The sequence below is a fragment of the Chiloscyllium plagiosum genome, unplaced genomic scaffold, assembly GCF_037043375.1.
Source record: "Chiloscyllium plagiosum isolate Xiang-an unplaced genomic scaffold, Cpla_swu_hap1 HiC_scaffold_13, whole genome shotgun sequence".
NCBI lineage: Eukaryota > Metazoa > Chordata > Chondrichthyes > Orectolobiformes > Hemiscylliidae > Chiloscyllium > Chiloscyllium plagiosum.
Window position 1 is genome coordinate 59,544,402 of NW_028270151.1, and position 27,485 is coordinate 59,571,886.

At 37.2% G+C, this 27,485-nt stretch overlaps 1 protein-coding gene across 10 annotated transcripts in view; it reads left to right on the forward strand.

The window, feature by feature from the left end:
* ift80 (intraflagellar transport 80 homolog (Chlamydomonas)) overlaps positions 1 to 26,827 on the forward strand; it is a 229,777-nt gene extending 202,950 nt beyond the window's left edge. For 8 of the 10 annotated variants that reach the window (XM_087993642.1, XM_087993645.1, XM_087993646.1 and 5 more), the window contains 6 exons: positions 124 to 295; positions 5,180 to 5,197; positions 16,488 to 16,577; positions 20,030 to 20,202; positions 23,890 to 24,013; positions 26,323 to 26,827. In XM_087993642.1, coding sequence (XP_087849768.1) covers positions 124 to 295; positions 5,180 to 5,197; positions 16,488 to 16,577; positions 20,030 to 20,202; positions 23,890 to 24,013; positions 26,323 to 26,448 — 703 coding nt within the window. In that variant the 3' untranslated portion in view covers positions 26,449 to 26,827. The remainder of the gene's footprint in view (positions 1 to 123; positions 296 to 5,179; positions 5,198 to 16,487; positions 16,578 to 20,029; positions 20,203 to 23,889; positions 24,014 to 26,322) is intronic. The other 2 variants (XR_015759197.1, XM_087993644.1) reach the window with 2 other exon arrangements.
* Positions 26,828 to 27,485: the final 658 nt, after the last annotated feature.

Genomic DNA, 27,485 nt, shown 5'->3' on the forward strand with positions numbered 1-27,485 from the left:
AAACATAACAATATTGCCAACTTAATATTTGTATGATGTTTGTATACTAAAACACAGCATACTATAATTGCACATTACGTCTTTAAGTATTTAAATCTATAGGGGATTTGTTTTGTTTTACAGTGAATTTGGTAAAAGTCCACAGATTGTGAACTATGTGGGAAACCAGGTTACAGTCAGAAGAGCTAATGGCTCACTGATATATACAAGCATATCACCATATCCTGCTATTCTGCATGAATATGTCAGTGCCTCACGATGGGATGATGCTGTTCGCCTGTGTCGTTTTGTTAAGGTACTTTTAAAAATGTTTTGATGTAAGCTAATTTGTGAAACAGTTATTCATTGCAGGAAATAAATACTAACGTTCAGTTTATCCTAAAGTAACATTTTATTCACAGGGGGATGCTTATTGCAAATAATGTTAAAGTATAAATCGTAGTAATCAAAGTCCACTTAAAAAGCAAATGGTGTATGGAAAAAATGAATATCTTATTGTTTTTCTTCAAAATCTTTGTTAATACATAATATGTAAATCATAACTCTCAATTCTCAGTTAAAGGCACATCCACCAAAATAATATTGTTGCAGTTTATAATTAGTAAGAATATAAAAACTCCACAAAATGTCATATAGTAAAAGTAACTTCTGACTTTGACAGCTAGTGGTAGCAGATCAGCTGTCTGATACATACTGACACAAGTTTCTTTCCATTGAAATCTGACAAATGCCTAATTGGATTTTTTTTCAGTTTCCTGCCCACACCCAAATTGAAACTTACCCCCAGTGTTTATTAATGCATCTGTGTATCTATTATTGTATCTGTTCTTCTTGCAATGCAACCTGTTAATCACATCCTGATTGCATTGGACATACTTTGTCACCACTGTGTGGGATACATTGGATATATGGCTTGAACCTTCCAATCTGGTTTGGAGTCCCTGTTTCTGATGAGAAAATAAGTTACTCACTTTTCTATGGTCGAGTTTCCTAAGTGAACCTCCAGGGCACCTGAAGCAATGAATTTCAGCCCAGGAATCTACATAAACAGAGACAGCAGAGTGGATTAGCACTGAAACCATATCTCTCTTTTATAGTGCTAGCTGCCATATTCCATGGTGTAAAGGTGTTAAAATCACTGCATCGCTTACTGAGAGAGGATAAGTGTGTAAAGTAAATGGATGTGTAAGATAGCAAGTGAGGGGGGGGGGGGGGTGGTAGGCTGCCAACTGGGTGGAGGAAGCGGTTAGATTATCTAATGCATGAGTAGGTACAGGCGGCAAATGAGCAAGGACTGTAGGGTGCCAGATGGATAGAATCACATGTGGGTGAAACTTATAATTGCTAGGTGGGTGAATGGGATTGGCTATCTGAAGGGTTTGGATGGTAGATGGTAGTTAAGTGGTTAAGGGCTTGATGTGGATCAGGATGTTGTTGGGTCTATCTATGGGCTCAAATTCAAGGCAAGTCAGGAATTGAGTTGGGGGTTAATGAGGAGTTGATATTATTTCCTTGGGATGTTGAGGTGGGAAGGAATCAGGAGACAGGTGGCAGTTTGGGGTTGAGATTGAGTATCTGTTAGGTGTCAGAGGGGGATCTTTGTGGGGAGGGGGGTTGTGTTCGCTGTCGAATTGGGGGAAAAGTGCTATTTTGTTGCTGGCCAGAAGTTAAATCAGAATTTAACCCATCTTGCCCTTCATGGCTAAATATTAAGATAAGAGAGTCAGATTGCTGTGTTGTGTGGTGTGCAAAAACAACTTTCAGAAAGAAACTGTAGAATGACAAAAAATACTGCATCAGACAATAGGAGGAAATAAGAAATTAATCATTTAGAGACTGCACAGAAGCCATTACATCAGCAGGATTCAAACTGAATGTATATTTTGTATGAAAATGTATTATATTCTTTTTATCTTGTGAACTTGGATTTTAAGTTTGAGGTTTTTGGTTTTCAGTGCTTCCAAGGTCTGATCAGTTTTTGAAAAGAGAAGGGTAAAGGAAAAATAATTTGAAACAACGAGCTAAAGACAAATATTCCAAGACTTCATGTAACTTAAGTTAAATGATTTAGCAAGCCACCTGGTGTTGTGGTAATTGCTGCTCTTTATGATCTACAGCATTACAGTTAAGACAACAGAATATATATCCACACCAGCAGAAGCACAGTTTTAGTTTGGAAATCTTCAGGTTATCAAAGGGGAAAGAAATCTTGAGCTGTTTTAACAATCTCAAAGTAGCCAGGTTCAGAGAAAAGACAATGTGTTAGTCTGTCTATGTATCTTGGAAAGAGTCAAAAAAATCACATTTGGTGAAAGTACACTAAGTACAGAAAGGAAATGCTTACAGTTTCATTAGTTGAATAAGAATTTTAAAGTGAAGATGAGAGTGATGTTTCACTGAGGTTTGTCTGTAAAGGATATTAGGCGAAAGTGACGACTGCAGATGCTGGAAACCAGAGTTTAGATCAGAGTGGTGCTTGAAAAGCACAGCAGGTCAGACAGCATCTGAAGAGCAGGAAAATCGATGTTTCAGGCAAAAGCCCTTCATCAGGAATTCCCAATGAAGGGCTTTTGCCCGAAAGGTGGATTTTCCTGCTGCCTGTAAAGGATATTGCCTAGTAAAAAGGTTTAATCATTATTTTTGCTGTTACTGATAAGATCTTTCCAAATTGTCTGTTTGACCTATACTAGAGCTTATTTTCATTCACATAATAAATTTACTTTCTTTTGTTAAAAGTACATTGACAACCTCATGTAAATATGTTCAGTGACTGAACCACCACAGTAACCAAATTGCAAAACTAAAACTAATGGTTTACCAAGCTAGATTTCACTCTGGAATCTGACTTCTCCAGTATTATCACCATTGGAATCATAACAATTCATGCATTTAACAAATTATATGTCCATTAATATATTCAGTTTAAATTAGGATATTTAGTTATTAATTGAAAGACTCTGAAATTCTAAAACCATGCAAAAGTGGAAAATGGATGGATCACCAGAAAGGAATGCAAATTTAAGGGATACATTGTTGCATTGGGATTCTATCCTGAACAGTGTGTCCAATAAATTGCAAGAGATTCATCAGTTAATCTACATTTATCAAGGAGGTATACCTGGGGGAGTTCACCGTTTACTACAGGAATTCTGCTCAGTACAAATCATAAGGCCTCATCTGACCTTGCTACTCAGGTTCCACTGGGGCTCAGGACCTGAGTAAAAAGAACAGAATTTGGCTAAAGAATATTGAGCCTGCTTTGCTATTCAGTTAGATTACAACTGGATGTCTACATCAATTTAACTTTTGCATCCTATTCTCACATTTCTTCAATTCCTTTAAAAGCCCAAAAGTCTTATCAACCTTATGAATGCACTCATTAAATTACAATCTACATTCCTCTGAGAAAGAGAATCACCTTAAATTCACAATTCTCAAGAGTGAAGAAAGTTCTCCACAGCTCATATCTAACTGGAGGATTTCTCCTCCTTCAGGATCAGTAAAGCAACACAACTTTTCTTCAGTGATACCTTCAGCGATGATTAGATATCTGTGCCCTTCACCTGGGATAGCACAAAGAGGCAACCCAAAATCTATTGTTGGATCAGTGCAACAGCAGTGAAACACTATTTTTGATGGACATGCACATGATCTTATCTGTGAGATTCGAAATAGGGTCTGTAGCCTTTGCTTTTGACAGATAGAAGTAACACTGTACAGATAGAGTTGCATCATAACATTTCAGGCTCTAAAACATAAACAAAGTTAAAGATTTGTTACAGAAGAAGTAATAGTAATGAATACATTGCTTAAATGTGGAACCAAAACTTGCCTAGAAATAAAGCAAAGTGATAAATTAGAAGATAAATTTTGTCCTGGGCAACAGAAACATGGACGTGAGAACTTACATGGAGAAGGTTGGCACAGATGTATGTGATTTTTAAATATATTTTGCAAATATACAGACATGAAGAAGGAATGACAGACAGTTTTTTGTTCTACCCTAATATACTTTTATTTAAGTTGAATTTTGAAAGTAAACAAAAATGTTATGATATTTGCATCTTCTCATTTTTTTGTTATTTGGTTGAAGAATTATTCAGTGTTTGAAGCTTGAATTTATATATTCTTAATCATTTATTTTAAAATGATTTATTCATTGACAGGATGTAGGTATCACTGGAAAGGCCAATTTTTATTGCCTGTTCCAAATTGCCCTTGAAAGGATGGTGCCATTTATATGTTGAAAGTATCCCACAGAACCATTAGGTTGGGAGTTCTTAGATTTTGATCAAGTAATGATAAAGGAATAGCAATATATTTCCAAATCAGGTGTGAAACTCAAAGGGGAGCATGGAACCATTTTGGAGAAAGCGTGCATATTGCTTCCATGCACTTTGAAGGTGATAATTAACCTGAAATTGTCAACATCCTGTAACATTCTTGTAAGTCCTTTTATTATTTTGAGATTGCTAAAACACAAACTCAGCTGTTCTCCATTATAGTTGCAATAACAATATGTAAATTATCCTAAATTCTCCCGAATTAGTACTGGGAGTTCATGGGCAGCTGCTGTGGGAAGTGGAAGAATATGATTTAGGTAATACCCTTTTCATTTAGGACATCAACATACTGTGACATAAATCCCTAATTTAGTGTCCACTACCATAACAACTTACCACATGTAAAGTATTATAGCGTAAATCTAATCATGACAATTGTTTGACCTGTTTTAATTCTATTCATAAGCATATCTTTGTTCCACATTAATGTAGTTGGATTTCAAATATCTACAATTCAAAGCTATCTATAACAGAATAAGTAAAATAAAAGAACAACAGCATGAACAGATTATTTGGCTGTTTCTTATTAGCAACAGGACAATATTGGTATTATCCTACCCATGATGCTGTTGACATTTAAAAAGAATGTCAAGATGTGCAAGGAAAAACTACTGAAGCACAATGCTACTTACAATATTGCATGTGTCTATGCTATCCCTTACCTAATTGCTTTATATGCTGCATCAGTTGTTCAGTGTGTAAAATATTTCCTAATCTACAGTTTTTTCAGAGCTCTCTCAATATAACTTGTATATCTGATTTATTTGTTTATTGTTGTTGCAACTTTCTTTCATTAAACTACCTCTTTCAATTTTGCTCTTCTTCCTGCCTTTTAGACAACTACACCTGATGAGGTGAGTTTGCTTATGTCTGAAAGTAGATTTACTTTGCCTAGATTTACTAGTTATCTCATGACTATGCTGCATTGTGATATTTGTTTTCCTTTTATTTTCTTTCATTTATATCAAAGCAGTTTTTCAAATGATGCAACTTTCCAGTTTTCTATAATAATTATTAAAATGCTCCTTTACAGACATCAGACTCTACAAGATTCAGAATTAGCTTTTATATATTAATTTTATATCGTAGCTTTGAAAATACATGCATGGTTTACAAGTTAGAAGTTAAATTACTCTATGGTACATTATGCATAACATTGGTCAAGTAAAGTGCTTTGGAAGCTTGCAGAAGCACTGTTTCAACATTGTGTTTCTTTGGAGTTCTCTCCATTCCCACCCTCCGAATATCTCTAAACTATATTCTGAACAATAATTATTTGGGAGGGTAATATAAATTGTAAACTATTAATTTAATTCAGGTAGTTTTAATTATCAGTGCATTCTCCATTAAAGAATCCTAAACATCTCCTAAAGAAACAATGTTTTAAATCCCTAAAGGAGCAGTAGATAATGGATATAACTGTTGACTAAATTGAAATTAGTCAAACTATGAGAAATTAGGCATTGTTTTAAATATTACCAGAGAATGTTCAACATATTTCCACACAATTCCAAGCAACATAGTTAAAGCTTGATACCCACAGAACACCAAGAAAAATATAACTTTCCTTCTCTAAATGATAGAAAGCTGTTGACTATCTGAAATATTAGGGTTTACAAGATTTTGGTAAGATATTGGTATGAAATGAAAATTGAACCTAGTTACCATGCACCTGGAAGTAATTACAAGGCAGTAATCTAATTTAGTTGTCATAATGAAACCATAAGCCATGAGAGAATGTTGGGAAATCATCCGAAACTCAACATTAGTTTTGTAGCTTTAAAGTCATTCCCAGATATCAATATATTTTAAAATGTCTATTTGTTATGATGTATGGTCTTTTTAATGCATTTTCTTCTGGCAATATCAATAATTATCAATATGAATGATTAGAATCAAAGCATTAAGAAGTTAATTATTGCAAACTTATCAGGGAATTATCTGCTGTTGATAAATGTTGTGTCTTGACGTTCTTTCACTGAATATTGGCAAAAGACTACAGGGGTTCCTAAAAACTTATGAGTTGCATTTTCCTCTCAGCTCTCTTGTATGGGTGCAAATAATTTTGGGTGATGAAACAATGCAGAAAATAACAAATGCACAACTTACTTTACACTTTGATTTCTTGTGAATTGACTTTAATGAGAAAGAGGATCAAACTGCTGAGAATTCATTCACCTTCATTTTACATTCTCTTCTAAGATATATTTCAAACCCACTGACTTTATTTTAGGGGTGCCTTTCTATAACTTTTCCAAAGGTTCATCTTTATTTTCATAAATTATTTTACCCTGTCAAATCCAAATGCTTACATTTTTAATGTGGACTTCTTAGTATATTGGTCACCTTGGCACACTGACCCTACTGTATTTCGGTAGCACTGGGCCTGTTTGTTATCAGGTGGTTCGGTGGTCATCCTTGTCAGCAAGCAAGTAGGGCCTGCTAAATTACTGTAAATTTACCTTTACAGATCCCCTTTACTGTATAGTAAAATTGTATACAGCAATGATCTCCTCAGACTGCCCATCAAAATTATAAAATGATCTTGTGTATATCTTAGGAGTTCACTTTACATTTCAAAACTACAACCTGAAACAGCCTGATTCTCTGGATGCCTTGCAGAAGCCCCCATGAACTTGGCAACGGTTGGTGCACCACATAAGGAAGCACTGAGCCAGTGCTTTAATCCACTACCACCCCCTATATGTCAGACAGCTAGTTAAAAACACATACCTCCTACCCCCAAGAAAGTTTATCTACTTTTTGTAAGACTGTGAAACCATTGCAATGATAATTGAACAGGATTTACTGAGGGCATGTGCTACACCTAATTGGATAACCTCTCAAGTGAAGAAGAAGAATGTCTTCCACTGCCTATTTCATTGGTATTAAATATTGACTTTTAAGTTCAGCTTTTTCTTATTACACTAAATGTGTATGCTGAACTAGCTGATTATGTTCCTGTGAAGTCATGCACGAGGAAGACAACAACTGAACAAATGTATTTTGGTTTGTTTACATTCTACACTATGTAAATAACTTACAAATACCGTAATCCTTTTATGGTCTTCTCTTCACTCAAATAAAATCTGATGATAGATAATAAGGAGAAATACACAAACTGTTAGCATAATTTTACTTTTTGTAACATTTTTGGAGTTCTATCCACTCTAAAATTGGACACTAATAATTTCAAACTATAGAATGCAGACAGAATAATAGACCCCCATCTGACAGAGACGCCAGCATAATGAGTTTTATATCCCTGTTAATTATGTTTTTTTTTGGTTTGTTTATTTGACCAAAATGTCAGTGTCAACTATATTTCTTGGATGTAGCTAATAGATCTGTAGTAAAACTAGATTATTTTTAATGGAGATAGGATCAGTGGTTACTGAGAAAATTAGTCAACTGACAGAATAACTCCAGAAATCATTAGCTAGTCTTTAGAGCTGTTGAAAGCTTAATGTAACTGGTTTTCTGAGAGTAGCTTTGTGCATTGACTCCTTTGTAATGTTGCAAAATAATAATTTTTTTAAAAATGTTTGCTAAGAAATATTTTGCTGAAAATCTGCCACACTTCACAACAGTAATATTTAACAACTGAAGCAATGACTGCACAGAGGGTTTTAAAGGGAATTTAATTTAAATTATGAGGTGAAGTAAGGTACCTGTGACACAAATCAAGTTAATTTAGCTCCACATTGGGCCTATTTATTTAGAGATTCAAACGGTGGATTGAATTTTTAACATTTGAGAGATGTATAATAACGATAGTCAAAATAAGATCATATAGCCATTTTTTAACATCCGATTTCCCCTAATTTTGAGTGCAGATAGAATACACTGGTTGGTTAAAAGAGTCTGTTGAATTTAGCTAGCAGCCCACCTCCATTTTCCAAACAGGAATGGAGAAAGTATGTGGAGCTCCAAACTGAAATAGTCTGCATCTTTTTTTTTACATGCAAAAGGAAACAGGGACGAATGCTACTTCATCTGGTGGCTGATATATGCCAAATCCCCACAATACTGGGGAAACTTGTCACAGGCAGACCTTCAGGTCGAAAGTCTTTTAAATAATCTACAGACATTAAAGATAGATGTCTTGAGATCTTTTCTAGTCACTTGGTTGTAATCTATTTGTAGTCTGTAGCTATTTATGCTTTTGGAAATATTTTATGCTAGTAGTTGCTAGTCGGAACTGTAGAATCATAAAAATAACGCAGTACAGAAGGGAACCATTTGGTGCATCTTGTCCATGTTGATCCAAAGACTCCCAAATGTTCTTTCTAATCCTACCTTCTTGCACACACCCATAGCTCTGCAGCTTACATTACTTAAGGTGCAAATCCCAGCACTTTTTAAAAGAGTTTAGGGTCTCTGTTTTCAGTACCAATTCAGGTGAATTCAAGACACCCACACCTTCTGCATAAAATAGTTTTTCCTCACATCTCCTCCAATCTTTCTGCCACTTAGCTTGAATCTATAACCCCTGTTTTTTTTAATTGTCCGCGAAAGAAAACAGGTTCCTCCTGTCTACTCTATCTCTCCTCCTTACAGTTCCACAAACTGCAATCATGCCACTCCTCAGCCTCCAACGAAAACAACCCCAACCTCTCCAATCTGTCCTCATAACTACAATTCTCCAGCCCTGGCAACATTCTAGTAAATCTTCTTGATCTCTGTCCAGAGCAATTACATCCTTCCTGTAATGTGGTGACCAGAACTACACACAGCATTTGAGTTGTGGCTTCATCAATGCCTTATATAATTTTATCATTATATCTTACTTTATTCTGTACTTCTGTTAATGAAGGAGAACATTCCATATGCCACCCTTACAACCTTATTTATCTGTACTGTTCCCTTAGGGACCTGTGCACTTGTATGCAAAGTCCTATCACTTCATCTACCCCTCTCAGTATATTTCCATTTATTGTGTTAGCCCTTTTACTGGTTGACCTCCCTAAATATATGACCTTACACTTATCAGAGTTGAACTCCAACTGCCACTTACCTGCTCACTCCTCCAACCCATCTATAACATTTTGGAGCTTACAGTTATCTTTTACACTATCCACTACATAGCCCATTTTTGTGTCGTCTGCAAATTTTGCAAAGGTGCCCCCATATTCGAGTCCATATCCTTAATGTATGAAAGAAACAGCACGGGTCCCAACACCAGTCTTGTGGAAAACTGCTTGAAACAAGCAATTTCCATTTGAAAGGGCAACCATCGATCATTGCCTTTTGTTTGCTGTTATTAAGCTAACTTTGGATCCAATTTGACACATTATCCTGTATCCCAGGGGTTTTTATGTTTTTGACCAGTCTGCCACATGGGACCTTGTCAAAATGCCTTAATAAAATCAATATCGACCACGATCACTGCACAACTCTCATTAATCCTCCTTGTCACTTCCTGAAAGAATTAAATCAAATTTGTAATGCATGGCCTTCCTTTATCCCCATTACCAAAGTAAGACTAACTAACCTGTAATTGATTTAGATTTGCTTTTGATTCCTTTTTAAACAGCAAACCACTTTTGCTTTCCTCCAGTCCTCTGATACTGCATCTGCTCTTTCCTCCCTATCCTCTTTCAACATCCTTGGGAACAATCCATCCGGCCTGTTGACTTATCCATGTTCAAGGATTCTAACTCCTCTAACACTTCCTCTCGTGTTACGATTATTTTGAATATTTCACACTGCTCCTCGTGGATTACTATATCCATATTATCCCTCTTCTTCGTGAATATAGAGACAAAAAGTTCATTAAAAATTCTTCTCAGACCCTCCACAGGTTCTCACACAAGTTCCCGCCTTCATTTCTGATAATACCCATTTTTACCTTTACTATCCTTTCGCTCTTTATATACTGGTAAAACATCTTTTAGTTTTATTGTGTCTTGCTTGCTAATATTTTTTCATGTCTTCTCTTTGAGTTCCTTTTTTCTTTTTTTATTTAATCCCTGCACTTTTATGCTCTTGGCTATCTGCAATGTTGAGTTTTTTATGATTATCATAAGCATCCTTTTCTGTTTAATCTTTCCCTATACTTTCTAGTCAACTATGGGGGAGTCTTGATTTGGCAGTACCATTCTTATGTTTGGAGGGGGCATGTCTTCTTTGTGCCCGAAGGATCTCACGTTTTAGTGCCTCCCACTGATTTATCCTTTAGCAGTCCTGTTTAGTCCACCTTTGCCAAATCACTTCTTGGTTTTGTAAAATTTTCCTTCCCTCAGTTAAAACTTTTACTCCTGATTTATCTGTGTCCTTTTCCATAATAACACTAAATCTAACTGAAATGAGATCACTATCTCTGATATGGTCGCCCCACTGTCACTTCACCCACTGGCCCATCTTTATTTCTCAAACTAAATCCAGAATTGCATCTCCTGTCATTGGGCTTGTCATGTATTGTGTTTTTAAAAATTCCTGGATGCAGTATATGAACCTTTCACCTTCAATCCCCCTTATATTGTTTAGAACTCAGTTTATATTGGGACAGTTAAAGCCTTCTACTGTTATTGCCCTCTTATTCCGACAGGCAGACATCTGTCTACATATATGATTTTCTATCTCCCTCTCACTATTTGGGGTTCTGTGGTATACTGCTAGTGGTGTGACTGCCTCTTTTTTATTCCTAAGCTCAACTCATAATGCCTCATTTGTTAACCTGTTTAGTATGTCATTCCTTCTCACAACTGTAATGGGTTCTTTTACCAATACTGTTTCCCTGCCTCTTTTTCTGTAATTCACTCTATTCTGCCTGAAAACTCTATACAGTTGGTTCTGCTATACAATCATGAGGGGTATAATTAAGGTGAATAGCAGGTGTCTTTTCCCCATGGTGGCGGATTTCAAGATTGGGGGTATATTTTAAGGTGGGGGAAGAAAAATTTTAAAAAGACATGAACAGCAGTTTTTTTACACCGTGTGGTTTGTGTGTGGAATGAACTTCCAGAGGAAGTTGGGGATATGGATACAGTTACAATGTTTAAAAGACATTTAGATAAGTGCATGAATAAGAAATGTTTGGTGGGATATGGGCCAAGTGCAGGCAGGTGGGACTAGTTTAGTTTGGAATCATGGTCAGTGTGGACTGGTTGGACCAAAGGATTTGTATCCATGCTGTATGACACTCCAACAAAGCTAGCAAAAAACTGCGAGGATATTTGTCCCAGCTCTGTCCAAGTGCAACCTGTCAGGCTTGTACAGGTCCCACCTTCCCCAGAAACGTCATAATATAGACCTCTCTGGGGTACACCATTTCTCCAGCCATGCAATCATCTGATCTGTCCGCTTATTACTGCTCTCGACAGCAGTTATTTTCATACACTGAATTGATATTTGGAAGAAGAAGACACAATGAAACATGACAAGTAAATCAAACTACTTAGAAGTGTTCCATGGCCCCTTGCTGGCATTATCACTTCAGCATCTGCAAATTAAGATGAACTTTTCTTGTTTTACTAGTTGACCTAATGAAGACTCCTCAGAGGAGGCAGCATTATTAGCCTCTGTGTGATAGCTGCAAGTTTGTTTACTGGGGTAGAAAATCCTACAAAAATGCTCTGTACATTACACGCTGTACATGGTATTGTGTGAAAGAAAACATACTAGATTAAAAGCCCACATTACCTATTTAGTGGCACCCTAAAACATTTACCTGTGGGGTCTTGTGTTCTCCAATTCTGAGTCAACAGAAAAAGAATTTAGGGCCTTGCTACCACATAGCTGCAACAACCAAAGGTTGGCACAAGTCGGGCTTGAATGGTCAGTAATAGCTTGAAACGTAGCTGCTGCTTCTTGCAGACTTACTGCAAAACTAACCTGTGGAATGGTGCCATGGAATAGCACAAGGTCAGCCCTCCTCTCATACACCTCATACAACTCTTAATTCAACCATTTAAACCACTGGGAACTGTAGACAGAATTCTGTCTTTCTCATGGCTTATCTACGTGAAGATTTGAAAATCCTATTTCCTTTTATGTTTAATGGTTATTTGTATAATTCAATATAATTCCAGTTGCAAAACTGAAACCTGCTTGAATTTTGAGCAAGTGGGGATTATTAAAGAGCCATTTCAGTTAAGATTTCAATGATTGATGTATGCTGGTAAAGTGAATATATAGGCACTACCATGCTTACATAGAGAGAAAGTGGTGGCACTATCACCAGGATTGTTACATTTATTGTTCCAAATAATTTTTCTTCGGTAAGCATTTCTTCTGTGGACTAAATGTAGAAAATTATCAACTGTTCTTTATAAATACTAGTTGACCTATTGGCCCAAAGTTGTAGTGTTGATTTTTACTTTGAATGGGAGCTGTTAGTACCGTTGATCATACGGCTATCAGAGATTGCTTTCTGAGATTATCATTTAGCATAATTAGTATCCAGTGATGCTGCGCTGAAAACATTTCTTATGAAGGGCGCAATGAAGTACAAGCCACTTAAAAAAATGCCAGATGATCCACACATAACAGGAAGATCAGGTTGTTGCAGCAGAAGCAGCAATAGTGCTGTACAGTCCCAGATTGTTGCCACAGATATTCCTACACCTTCTAGAACTTTCCCCATGGGCCATTTGGAAGAAGATTTCAAGTATGCTCCAGTTTCTTGAAATGTTAATGGAAAAGAGCCCTCAATTGGGAGAAGCAAATTGTGCACTCCTTTCCCAGCTTTTTACGCTTATTATAATTTCCAAATTGTTGTAACTCTTCTCCCCTAAATCATTATTGCATTTGGCACTGTTCCAATTTCAGTATAGAAATAGCTAATTGCAGTGCTAAGAAATTGACACAAACAAAGTTGTTTTCAATCAAGGGATTACGGTAGCTAAATTTTCATTGGTCTAATCAATGTAGGAACTTGTGGAAATCGATTTGGTGTATCACACCCTTCGGAAAGCACCAATAAAGCCCTGTACTCCTGTACCAAAATGGGTTTTGCAGTCCTTTTACTTGAAGGATTATGGTAGCTGAATTTTAATAAGCCTAATAAACTCAAGAGGTCATGACAATCATTTTGATGTATCACACTCCATATCAGAAACCTCTAGTAGAACTCCCCAAAAAATGTGTCTCACACATACATACAACTCACCTATTTATAGCAGATGTTTAAGAATTTGCTCCAACGTCTGCTGAAGCAGGAAAATGATATAGCATTGCTGCAGTGTAGTTATCAAATCAGCTTGTCTCCGACCTATAACCATGCAGGATTTCCTGACGCAATCAGTATTATCCAAGAGTAGGAGGAAGACAAAATTAGTGCTCAGATCAATCACAAAATAAGATTATATTAATCTTAAGGGTAATTATGTTAGTGTGAATTTATTATATGCATGGTTATAGGTAATTAATTTTAGAATAAGAAGTTGAACTCCATAAATGTATTTCTGTGATGGAAATTGTTATGTCCATTACTTGCTTTTTCAGGATGTGAAGGTGCCACTGTTGGACTGGGGTGGACAAAGTGAAAAATCACACAACACCAGGTTATAATCCAACAGGTTTATTTGGAAGTACAAGCTTTCAAAGCGCTGCTCCTTTTTCAGTTGGACTAACAACCTGACGAAGGAGCAGCTCTCCGAAACCCCTAAATAAATCTGTTTGATTATAATCTGGTGTTGTGTTATTTTTAACTTGGCTTTTTCAGATTCATTTGTGGATATGGGCATTCTGGCTGGAACAGCATTTATTACCCATGCATAGTTGCCCTTGAGAAGGTGGTGGTGAACTGCCTTCTTTAACCGTTATAGACCATGTACAATAGGTAGATCTACAATAGGTAGGGATTAAATTCCAGGATTTTGACCCAACAACAGTCAAGGAACAGCGATATATTTCCAGGCAGGATGGTGAGAGATTTGGAGGAGAACTTACAGGTGGTGGTGTTCCAATCTATCTACTGCCCTTGTCCTACTAGGTGGAAGTGGTCATGGGTTTGGAAGGTGCTTTCTCAGGGTCTTTGGCAAATTTCTTTAATGCATCTTATGAATGGTACATACTGCTGCTGCAGAGCGTCAGTGGTGGAGGGACTGAATGTTTGTAGGTGTGGTACCAATCAAGTGGGATGGTGTCAAGGTTATGGAGCTGCACTCAACCAGGTAAGTGAGGAGTAATCCATTACACTTCTGACTTGTGCCTTATAGATGGTGGACAGACTTTGGGGAGTCAGGAGATTAGTTACATACTGCAATATTCCTAGCCTCTGGCCTGCCGTTGTAGCCACTTTATTTTTACAGCAAGTCTAGTTCAGTTTCTGGTCAATGATATCCCCCCAGGATGTTGATGGTGGGAAATATTATGGGGCAGTGGGTGGATTGTCTCTTATTGGAGATGCTCATTGCATGGCATTTGTATGGTGCAAATGTTACTTGTCACTTTTCAGCCCAAACCTGGATATTGTCAGGTCTTGTAACATTTTGGACATGGACTACTTCAGTATCTGAGGAGTTGTGATTGGGTGCTGAACAGCAGTGTAGCTTTCCCAATAACTCAACAAAATTATCCATGTACGGATGAGCCAACAGACCAGGAAGATTCAATATGTAACCAATAGTAAATAGTGCTGAATTACTCAAAGATAATCAGTGGAGTGATAAAGATCCCACAGTTGATACTTGAATGCCTAGGAGGAAAACATATGCTGGGGTTCAGACTGCTGACTACTTACCAGTGATCCATGCTGCAACCCATATTTCGTGGATATAACTTTAAATAGTTAATGTTTCCTATTGTAGAACACCTGTTGCTATTCACAAGTAAAGTACAACCTACTTAATTGTGGAACAAACTTTAATTTGCTGTAAGGTGTCAATATCATAGAGGGGTTTGGAGGAAGGAGAGGAGAAGAATATTGGTGAGATATAAAATTATTTTAATAAATGCTTTACTATTATGCTTCGACTTCAATTGTTATGACCAGATGAAAAGGGATTGAATATTTTACTCTTTTTCCACTCCCCATTTGATTGCAGCATATGTTTTGATTTGTTAAAAAGGATGCTGGATTGTCCTGACTTTATGTTCACTAAAAGAATTAATCCAAACAGCTCTTATGTTAGTTTCATTGCTAAAGCTACACAGGTAAAAACATTTAGAACGTTTCCTTAAAAAACTACAAATATATTCTGCTTCCCACTATTGCATACAAGCATGTAAAAAGAGATACAACTTTACACAATATTGAATGTTAAATTTGGGTAAGGTGCAGATCAAATAAATATATAGGCAAAAACAGATTCACTGATTGCATTCAGATGATTTGGTTCTTACAGATGCAATTGTTTTTTTAACTGGAGCTAATATATATTCCCTTTGCTCCTAGAACCATTGTTGTAGAAAATCCAACACCTTTTTATTGGAAATTCTCTGTCTGCTATAGGTATATAGACACTTTCTTGCCACAAAACAATGATCAGAATTTGGATGTAAAATGGAAGTGAGAGAGAGAGAGACAATACAGCCACCATGTTGCAGCAATATCAATCTCTGTCTGTAATTCCAAATCCAGCATTAATATTGACAGAGATGGGCAATAAAACCTCTCTCCACCTTAATCAATAACAATTCAAATAAATCATGTGTGAATCCCAATAGAAAGCTGTTAACCAGTGTCTGAGGCTTATATTTGGCATTGTTGTAGTCTTTAAGTCTTGAATGATTCATCTCTTGGTAAGATTGGAAGAAGCTGTTTATACCTCCATGGATGCCATTGTGCCTATTGGCATCTCCGTAGACTTTGCATCTCTCTGGGGTAGAATAGGATTTCACAGTTGCGAAATAGTTTTAGCCACTTACATTTCAATCAATGGTCTGTTTTCAGGTTAAAAACTGCCTTTTAAAAATCCAGCATATGAGAACAATTAATGGCAAATTTTCATTTTACAGTGAGAAAGTTAAGACTCTATGGTTACCAATTAGTTTGAAAATATATAAAGGGCATAGACATTTGTGGTGAATCTGCATGATCATTATGAAGACCTGTGTGAATAATAATCATGAACAAAACCATAGAAGCACAATATAATCCTATGAAAAAAGTTAAGTTAATCTAGTTCAAAATTACAACCCAAAATATTTTCAATGTGTGTGAACTAAGCCTAATGCTATTTTGCTTTCCACAAACAGGAACAAACAATGTGGTCATGCCTTGCTGCCATGGCAATTGCACACAAAGATCTAATGACAGCGGAGGTTGCTTATGCAGCAATTGGCGAGGTATTTAATTAATTGTTTTTCTTTTTAAATCACATCTTTGTGATTAATCCTTCCAGTGTAATACAGGTTTGCATTTTTATGTACATAGAATCAAAAATAGATTTTCAGTGCCTTTCAAAGATTGTGGTTAGGTACCAGGAAGCTGTTGCCACAATTAATGACAGTTCTACCAGTGGACTCCTCCATATTGTGGCAATTGTTTCAAAATCTCTGAAGACTCATGAAAACCTCTTTTCATAAAAATAGCATCAAAAATGTTATTACAATATGGGGGATATTTACCAGAATGCCTGTAATCAAGGAACTGGATTTGTATGATTGCTGCAACATTCTTCCTGTGTTGCCAGTAGCTAGTTCAAAGTTCAAATGTTTTAGAATATAACTTTTAATTTTGAAAATGATACAACTAGTTGAAAAACTGATTTAAAAAATTCTGATATAAATGCAACTCTGGCAATTATTTAATGATATTTTCTGGATTATTCTTAAGATCAGATAACCTGATCATTTGCTTTTAGCTCATTACCTTTTAGCTAGAGAAGTTATGTGCCTTCTGAAAGCCACTTTGTAAGACAGATTAACCTTCTTTATTAAATATATAATAACAACACATTTAAGATAGTAGGCAAACCTGAAATCACCCACTTTTGACCTAAAATGGATAGAACAGAGTACATTCTAAACAGAAAGGTAGGAGTAGTGGAGGTCCAAAGGAACACATCATTAATTCAATCGACAGGTACAAGAATAATCAAAAGAGCTGATGGAATGCTGACTTTTATACAAGTCATGCTCAATGGTACAAAGTTAGACTGCACCTGGAATACCTTTAGCATTTCTGAACAGTACATGTGAGGAAAGATAGAAAGATAGCGAGATGATACCTAGACTCCAAGTGTTATCTCAAGGAGAGATTGCATTAGCATTGTGCTTTGCAGAAGATTAAAGTGTGATTGATTGAATGTTTTAAGATGTCAAGGGGAACACTGATTTCGAAGTCAACAATTAGGAGGAATGTCTAAAAATTCTAAGACCTTTGAGGAGTAAAATTAAGAAAGATGTTGATACACAAATGATGGTAGTGGTTTGGAGTTCGACAAATGGTAATTGATGCTGTATCAATTGAAATTTTTAAGTCTTGGATCAAAAGATTTTTGTTTATTTTTATTGCAAAAATATACTTCATTCTTCCAAAGTTAACTTTATATACATACACAGGTACTAATGAAGTTCTGTACAGCCTTTGCATATAAAGAAAACAAAATGTAACAATCCCTGCAGTTGCAGAAACAGATATATTTTGAGGCAAAGAAAAGGTCTGATAACTGAATTGGCCCTTATTTGACTTTGGCAGAAAGATGTGCCTTGGTGGCAGCTGCCTCAAACTATGTTGCGCCCCTCAGTGCATAGTCCTGGACCTTAGAATATGCCAGTCTGCAACATTTGATCAGGGTCGACATTTACACTGGAAGACCAACAGGTTTCAAGCAGACTAAAGAGCATCTTTCATTGATTTGATGGTCCTTCAGGCGCAGTTAATGTTTGTCTCGGTGTGCATTCCAGGAACAGCCTGTGTAGCACAGAGTCCTGTGTCACAGACTCTTTAGGCCTTCTTGACAAAGGGACTTTCTGGAAGGAGATGAGTGACAGTCCCTTCACCAGCACAGTTGCTTTGAGGGCAGTGTGCAGTGGCACACAGAGACCAGACATACATGAAGGATCTGACAGGTAGTGCCTGTCTCACTACCAGCCAAGCTACATTTTGGTGCTTGTTGGAAGCTTCTGGCATTGGAAGCTTCTGCTCAAGGAACCATGTGACAGGATCCATGTTGTCCTTTTCCCGCAGGGTCTTGAGGACACTACGTACTGACCATTTCCTAATGATTATGTAGTTAAAGATGTTTTCTTTATAAACTTTTCCATTAAGGACAGGTGATTCAGAGGCCAGACCCATCCTTTGTAACACCGGAGACAAGTACAACCTCAGTACGTAGTAACACTTGGTGTTTCCATATTGACAGTCTACACACAGCTTGATGCAGCCACACACAAAGATGGCCATCAGATGACGGCGATGTAGGTACATCTTGCCATCCTTCTCCAAAGCTTTGTACATAATGTCCCTGTGGGCATAGTCCATTTTTGACCTCCTATTGAAATGGAATATAAATTGGGTGACTGTAAAGGCGCAGGTTCAGGGAATGGGCCAGATCTGTGCCACATGCAGAAACATTGACTGTACCCCATAATGGAGAAGGAGTATTGCCCAGTTCCTATCTCACCTTGGCAAAATGCTTCTCCCAAATTTTTGTGCATGCCCAGTCCCCTCTGAACTATATTTCCAGCACCTTCAGGTATTCTGCCCTGGTGGTGAGGAAGATAAAAGATCTGTTAACCCAGTTCCCAAAGATCATGGTCTTGGCCTAGCCCCGATTTACCTTGGCTCCAGAGGCCAGTTCAGACTGATAGCAGATGCTCATGAGTCTGCAATCGGGGCTAGGCCACAACCATGTTGTTTGGAAACTGGGTTAACCCATCCTTTATCTTCTCACCATCAGGACAGATTATCTGAAGGTGCTGGGAATATGGTTGAGAGGGGACTGGGCATGCACAAAAATTTGGGAGGAGCATATCACCAAGGTGAGAAAGGAACTGGGCATGATTCCTTCTCCATTGCAGGATCTAAGCAGAAAGTGGCAATGTCATCCATGTACAGATTTTAAGGAATATGGACAAACATTTGAATAATGGAATAGAGTTGAGAGGCTAAATGACTTACTCCAGTGTTTCTTAGGTTGTTTTGTAGAAATAAACTTTGTAAATGCATGTAACTGAAAAATGAAGTTCAAAATCTTCCATTAATCAAAACAAAAAATAAATACATTGCAGAGATGTTTTGAGGCAACCTTACCACTTGGCTGGAATCTCTGGCTTCCTTCCTCACCACAGATTAAATAGCCTTAGAAGATGCATTATAGCCTAGCCAAAAAGGACGATTATCAATCCTTAAAACCTTTCAATATGTCTATGGCTGGTGATAAGAGCAGGAAAGTTTCCTAGTCAGCCAGAAATCCATATTGTAGCTGCAGTACAATAGCCTTCTCATGTTAAAAAATATCTTGTGTACATTGTTGGTATGAGCAAGTGCCATAGTCATTCTGTGGGACTGCCATACAAAATGAATGGTGTAGTGATTGGGACCAGGTGGACCTAACTGACTCTGAGGTCCTTAATTGGGGTTGCTAAGCTAGGCCAATGAGGGAAGTTTTGGCTGATCAATATAAACAGGAGATTTAGAATCCCCTCAGTTCTGGGGACTGACTCACCACAGAAAATGTATTGTGCATAAGTAAATAAAGAGTGACTTGGTGACGGGATACTGTCCTCTGTGCAATTATTTCAAATGGTAATTAGCTCAAATTGAAAAAAATTATTTTGTTTTCAATTCATAGATTGATAAAGTGCAGTACATCAACTTTATCAAGGATTTACCCTCAAAAGAGTCACGCATGGCACACCTGCTGCTACTTACTGGAAATGTGCAGGATGCTGAGGGAATTTTAATCCAGGCGGGCCTTATTTACCAAGCCATCCAAGTAAATATTAATCTCTTCAATTGGGATAGGTAAGCAAATCAAACATGTTCTGCACCAGTTAAAGTGCAGTGTGTAACTGCTTACTACATAGATAGAAGAGAACACTAGAGGTCAGTGTTGCTAAATGTTCATTATTATACTATCATTGCTCTAAAATAGTTTTCTTTGTTTATTTACCAAACTCATGTGGTAGTCAAGTCAGAACAAAATATTTGTCCAATGATATCTGCCAGTCTTATTTGTTTACTGTACTGTCTCTTTGTAAGTAATAGTTTGTTCTAAATTTGAGGATGGAATTGCCAAACCAATGATTCATCTATTTTTATTTATTAATGGTTTAAAACATTTAATGAGTTATAACACACCATTTTTAAGGCAAATTCACTATGTCTCTCCATGTCGTGCAGTATCCCTGAAGCGAGAACAGGCTGTCCACTGATGTCTTTCATTGCTTTTCTGTGATTAGCTCTCAAGAAATGGTCTATTTTGGCCCAAATACTTGTCCTTTGATTTGTCTTCTGACAACCATTTGGCTTTAACTCAGTGCCATCTCATGTAACATAACTGAATCACGTGGATAGTTTTAACAGTATAATGTTTTATTGAGGCACCATTAAGTCAGCTAATATTTGCAATCCATAACAATGTTTTATGTCTAAAATTGTTCATTTTTAAGAGGCATAGCTTGGAATCTTTTAAGGGCCATGTGGGCAATGGTGAAAAATATGACCTATTGACATAAAGTCCAGCTATTCCTATCTTGACATCGGGAACAAGTGTCTTCACCTTTTAAATAGGTTCTCACTCAGGTGAGATTCTCACAAGGCAGCAACATGTTGTTAATTGAGGATTATTGCTCGTTAACTACAGATCTTGCTTTGTTAATATGTTGTTTTCTAACATATATATTACCATGAAAAAATTGGATATTAAGAATTCTTGACATAGAAGTCAGACTGTCATTGTTGCATCGACCATGTGCCAGCATGTAAGAATCCTCATGGTACAACTCCAATTCACTTAGCAGAAACTGCTGAACTTCAATGCTGCACCTTGGGCCACAGTGGCAACTATCATTATAATGCTGCAACAAGGACATTTTGCACTAAGGGACACAAACCCAGCTCATGAACTGAAACAGGCTGCATCTCCAGTCTGTTGAGTTGCTTTCATAGTGCTCATTCACTTTAAACTTATCTGTGTGCTTAAGCATCTCTGCCATGCCTTGCCCTTCAGCTAGAGCTACCTGGCTAACAGTACTGCTAGATTGCTGTGCCACTTATTGGAAGCTTGTTATGATTGCCAGCAGTACTCCGTCACATCAAGGGATATAGTCTTCAGTCAGGGAGCTTAGCATTATAAGTCAAAAGCAGCCTGTAATGCCCCAGTCAAGAGGCTTGGACACAGTCAGTCAGCTACTCGGAGCAACTCGAGTGAGGATGCAGGAACATAAGATGTAGAAGTAAAAATCTGCTCTACCATTCAATTATACCATGTCTGATCTAATAATCCTTAACTCAGTTTTCCTGCCTTCTCCCCATCACACCTATACAGTGTATTCAGCTTTGAGTATACTGAGCAATGCAGCCTCGACAGTCCTCAATGATAAAAAATTCCACAGAGTCATGTCACAAGTGCCAGGCAATGGCAAGACAAAATCTAACCATTGCCCTTTGACATTGAATGGCATTAACATCACTGATTCTCTGACTATCAACATCCTGGACATTGCCATTAACCAGAAACTGAACCAGGTTAGCCACATAAATACTGTGGCTACTAGAGCAAGTCAGAGGCTAGGAATCCTGTAATGAGTAATTCACCTCCTCACTCCCTGAAGCCTTGCCACCAACTTCAAGGCACAAGCCAGGAGTGTGATGGAATATCCCTCTGTACTCCCCACAATACTCAAGAAGCTTACCACCATTCAGGACAAAGCAGCCTGGTAAATTGGAACTACATCAACAAACATCCAGTCCCTCCACCACCAACATTCAGTGATATCAATGTTTACCAGCCACAAATGCACTGCAGAAATCCACCAAGGATCCAGTGATGGCATCTTCCAAATTCACAACCACTATCATATAGAAGAACAAGGGCATCATCTGAAAGTTCCTCTCCAAACCACTCAGAATTCAAACTTGGAAACATATAATCATTCCTTCAGTATTACTGAGTCAAAGTTTTGGAATTCCCTTCCTAACAACATTGTAGGTGTACTTACATCAAATGGACTACAGAGACTCAAGAAAACAGATCACCCCTACCTTCTCAAGGACAACTTAGAAAGGGCAATGAATGCAGGCTCAACAAGGGAAATCCAAGTACCACGAGTGAATAAACAACTCCAGTGTTACCCCAAAGGGTTTGTAGAAAAATAAGTAGAATCTTGATCAACACATTCTTCACTTGTTACAAGAGCTCACAGTGATAGATCTTACCCAACTAGTTATTCTGTAATTGTCATAAAATTTTAATAATGCTTTTAATTTTTAATTAATGAAACATATTTTCATTTCTTAGCAATATCAGTTATCTCTAATAGTTTATTTCACACAGAAGCATTCTATGACATACAACTTCTTCCATATAAAATGAAATTTGTAAGTTTCAATAATGCCATAATTGCTGAGAAATCTGATCCATATAATCCTCATGGGGTCTTTTCACAAGATAACATCAGTATTTCCTAATTAGTCAGCTTATGCAATTTCATTCCTACATCCTATTTAACTGACAAAATCTTTGGCTGCAAATCAGCATTCTCAACAAGTAATATTGTAGAATGTTGTCATGAATTCAAATTATAGCATGGTAAGAAATGACTTCGCCCAATCATCATGAGCTCTGTTTGTAAGTCAGTTCTGATATAATGTGATAGTCTGTTCTCGTGCGATCTCACATTATAAGAAAATGACACAAGAGTGGCACCATTTAAACAATGGGACCGGTATCACATCATAGCCAATGCAGGTGAGGAAAATTCATGTTCTGCAAATAACGGTCTAAATTCTTAAATTGCATTAAAGCCAATTCGTGTTGAGGAAATGTGTGTTATAGCACAACCAACTGTATCCTAACCTGATCACCACCTTAAGAATAATTAACAAACACAACATATGAATCAGATACCAACTTTATTTAAACTATAAATCATTGGTTATCATTTATTTTGCTTTAACTCATGTTTCTTAAGATATTTAGAAAATATTCTTTACTTTTGGTTGGTATGGTGGCTCAGTGGTTAGCACTGCTGCCTCACAGCACCAGGGTCCCAGGTTCGATTCCAGCCTCGGGTCACTGTCTGTTTGGAGTTTGCACATTCTCCCATTGTCTGCGTGAGCTTCCGCCGGGTGCTCCCGTTTACTCCCACAGTCCAAAGATGTGCAGGTCAGGTGAATTGGCCATGCTAAATTGCCCATAGTGTTAGGTGCATTAGTCAAGGGTGGGTTACTCTTCAGAGGGTCGTTGTGGACCTGTTGGGCCGAAGGGCCTGTTTCCATACTGTAGGGAATCTAATCTAAAAAAAAATTTTCTACAAATAACTATTGTAGGTATAGACCAATTTTCAGTCCTGAGAAAGGAATTTGAAAAAGAAGATAGAAAAATAATTTTTACGTATATCTACTTGAGTTTGGTTTTATCAATACAATGTGCCACATACCTGTATTAGGTCATCTGTATTCAAGTTTTTCATTCCTTTCCAAAAATAGAGCGCTGGAGCTGGCTGTAAAATACAAGACCCACGTTGATACTGTCCTAGCTTACAGGAAGAAATTTTTGAAGGATTTCCAAAAAGAAGAAACCAACAAGAGATTTTTACAGTATGCAGAAGGGGTATGTAACTAGAAAAACAAATGTTGTCAAGTGTATTCTTCTAGGACAGGGGAGCCTGAGGTGCAATGGTAGTGCCCCCACCTCTGATCCAGACACATTTTTAAGTCCCATCTGCCCCGCAAATGTATTATAACATCTCTGAACAGATTGATTAGAAAATATCCATTCTTCCAGATGAGAGCTAATCAACTCAAATTGGAACATAAGGGCAGATTTATAGATCCCATCTGAATGGGTCTGGCATATATAGTTGTCATGATCTGTTCTCATACAACTTCTTAGAACAATTAATTTGAACACTTGCAAACCAGTAATTTACCTATAAATCAAGGAAAATGTAATTCGTAACTTAAATCTAATTTGCCAGTCGGTTGCTAATTTTGAATTAGAGGTTACACCATTGATAGTGAAGGAAGGAGTGCATATCCTTTGCAAAATAATTCAGAAATAGATTCAAGTCTGTGCATTTAGGTTGTAATATTAGCATTAGCACTAAATAAATTCTGTTTCTCTTTAGAACTTGATTAGTGAGTGCTTAAGAAGAAAATGTAATAGTTGATTTTCTTTGTCCCTTCTGTTTTTCTCTCAGTCCTATTTCTTCCCCAATACCTTAATAAGTTTTTGTACATACTTAAACATAATGTGTTCTTCCTGAGTTATATTTTTGACCTAGACTCTTCAGTCAGACTGTTTCCTTGCCTAACCCATAGGAGAGCCTGCAACTATTGATTTACTCGACATTTCAGGTATCATGGATCAGAAGCCCAGTACAATTTAGAGTCTGTGGCCAACCAGAGAGATGTTCATTTGTGCAATTTGGTCAGTTAATGAGAGGCGTGGGAAATAGGGTGTTGGGGTTTGTTCAATCAAGGGCAAGGTCAGCTGCCTCAGGAAAGGAAAGTTAAGAGGCCTCTGGGTATCAAGATCTGTGGGTGTTGGGCTATGGGGTTGGAAATTGCAGCTTAGGTAAGGAGGAATGATCAGCCTCAGACATTGATTTTTTTTGGAGGAAGGTCATGGGGTTGTGGTTAAATGCAGAAATTCTGGCCTTGGACCTGAAATGAAAAAAATTGCAATGAACACTTTTGCATCCTGAATTTGCAAGCCCTTATCGTGTGAGATCTATACTAAGGGAAACCAGCCTGAAGAAATTAATGTCTCGAACTTGGATGCCATTATTCTGTTTGAGGTTGCACCAACCTCCTTGGATTGGATTAGTCACCCATTCACCTATTAGCTTCAATTAATGATGAAAATATATGGATTTGGGTCAGAAAACAGATTCTGAAATTTTAGATATTTTCTAATCAACCTATTCAGAGATGCTATTAGATATCTCTGAAACAAGTGACACTTGAAATCAGACCTTCTGGCTCAGAGATAGGGACATCACCACTGCAATCCCTGCAACCAAACCAAACTCACCCTGTTTAAATTTCCATCCTGTTTCTCAGTGAGGACTCTTTGATGTGATTCGCTTTCCTTGCTTACACATGCTGCAGGTTACTTGTATAGTTTAAGTCAACTCAAAGACCATGAAATCTCCAGGGGCAGCTGTCAAACAGTGAAGGCTGAGTACCCTACCCTGAGTTACAGTAGATACAATGTAAATGCACTCTGATAACTTGCCCAGGCCTGTGAATAAATGCCATTTTATTTGTTGAAAGTAATTAGTGCTTCTTTGTGGCATGGTGGCTCAGTGGTTAGCACTGCTGCCTCACAGTGCCAGGGACCTAGCCTCAGATGATTGTCGGTGTGGAGTTTGTACATTCTCCCTGTGTCTGCATGGGTTTCCTTCAGGTATTCAAGTTTCCCCACATTCCAGAGATATGCTGGTTAGGTGAATTGGCCAAGCTAAATTGCCCATATGTTCAGGGATGTGTAGGTTAGGTGCGTTAGTTAGGGATAAGATGTAGAATAACAGGATATTGAATGGGTCTGAATGGGTTACTCTTTGGAGAGTCAGTGTGGACATGTTGGGCCAAAAGGCCTGTTTCCACACTGTAAGGATTCTTAAGTTCTCGTCAGATGGGGAAGTAGCTTGTTATTTCCCATTTGTTTAGAATGTTGCACAGGTGTGAGAAATAGCCCAGGGTTTTTGTGTGAGGCCAGGAAGCATTCAGACTTTTGCCAGCACTGTAAAATAAGAAAAGTTCTATTTTTTTTTAAGAGGCCCTCCGGTGTCCCTTTTTGGACTCCTGATTATGTCACTGCCACCAGGAATTAACATTGGTGAGAATTTGCATAGAATATCAAATTTAATTGAAATCCTTGACTTATACTGTTTTCTATCTTATTACCTTATACAGGTAGAAGTTAATTGGGAGAAAATTCAAGCCAAAATTGAAATGGAAATTTCAAAAGAACGAGAGCGTGCAGCCACCAATACAAATTTAAATTCAACTGCATCCAGGAATACACATGTAAACCGGTAATTTAAGGCTCAGGATTGACAACTTTAGATGGACTTTACATGGACTTTACATAACAGACCGTTAACGTTAAAGATTTTCTACCTTTTGTTTATGGCTGAAGGAAACATTTGGAAGATTTTGGGATTGAAAGTTAAAATAAAGTTCAGTAAATTTATTTTTTATCACAGTACAATAAACAAATATTTTTCAAGTAATGTCATTCATTTGCTATTGAAAGTATATTTAATGTACTTTTCAAATAATTGTGGTTTTTTCTTCTGTATTAAATACAATGTAGAATTAATTTAGTTTGAAATAATCAATTTCAAAGGTTTGTGTTACAGTTCCAATCACCTTAATAAATGTTCTTAATTTATGTTAATTGTAATAAATGACAATTAAATAATGTAATTTGTAGATGTTTTTCATTGTGCACGATGTTGGAAACAGGACGACAGAGGAACCTTGATTATCCAAAGGATACGGGCGGGAGTTTTTTGTTCAGTTAATCGAATTCGGAATAATCAACTGCCAATTACATAGTTTAGCCAAGCATCGGGACCTTGCTGGATAATCCGATATTCGGATAATTGAATGCCGGGTAATCGAGGTCCTAAATTCTAGAGTAAGAAAATCCTTGTCTGGGTTTATTGGTCAACAAATATTTATACTTAACATTCCATTGGTCAAGCATGGCATGTTACACAAGTTCAACATATGTCCATTGTCCTTCCATGGATCCTTGAACTTCTTGGCTCCTTGAACCTCTTCTCTTGACTCACAATGTATCTCAAGGTTTTAACTAACTTAATTTAATTCTAAATATTTGCAAAATGCCTTGGCAACTTTAAGAACTTCAACTCTAATTTCCCACCTTAATTTATTTGCTATAGTAATAGCTACTTGTTCAATGATTCTTTGTCTCTCTATAATTGTTGCCAACTGCTCATTGCTAAAAGCAGCTTCATAACAAAGGCTGTTTAGTTTTATTTTATTTTAAAGCAGTTTAATTAGTCTAATATCTATGCTTGAATTTCTTATGGTAAATCTCAAGATAT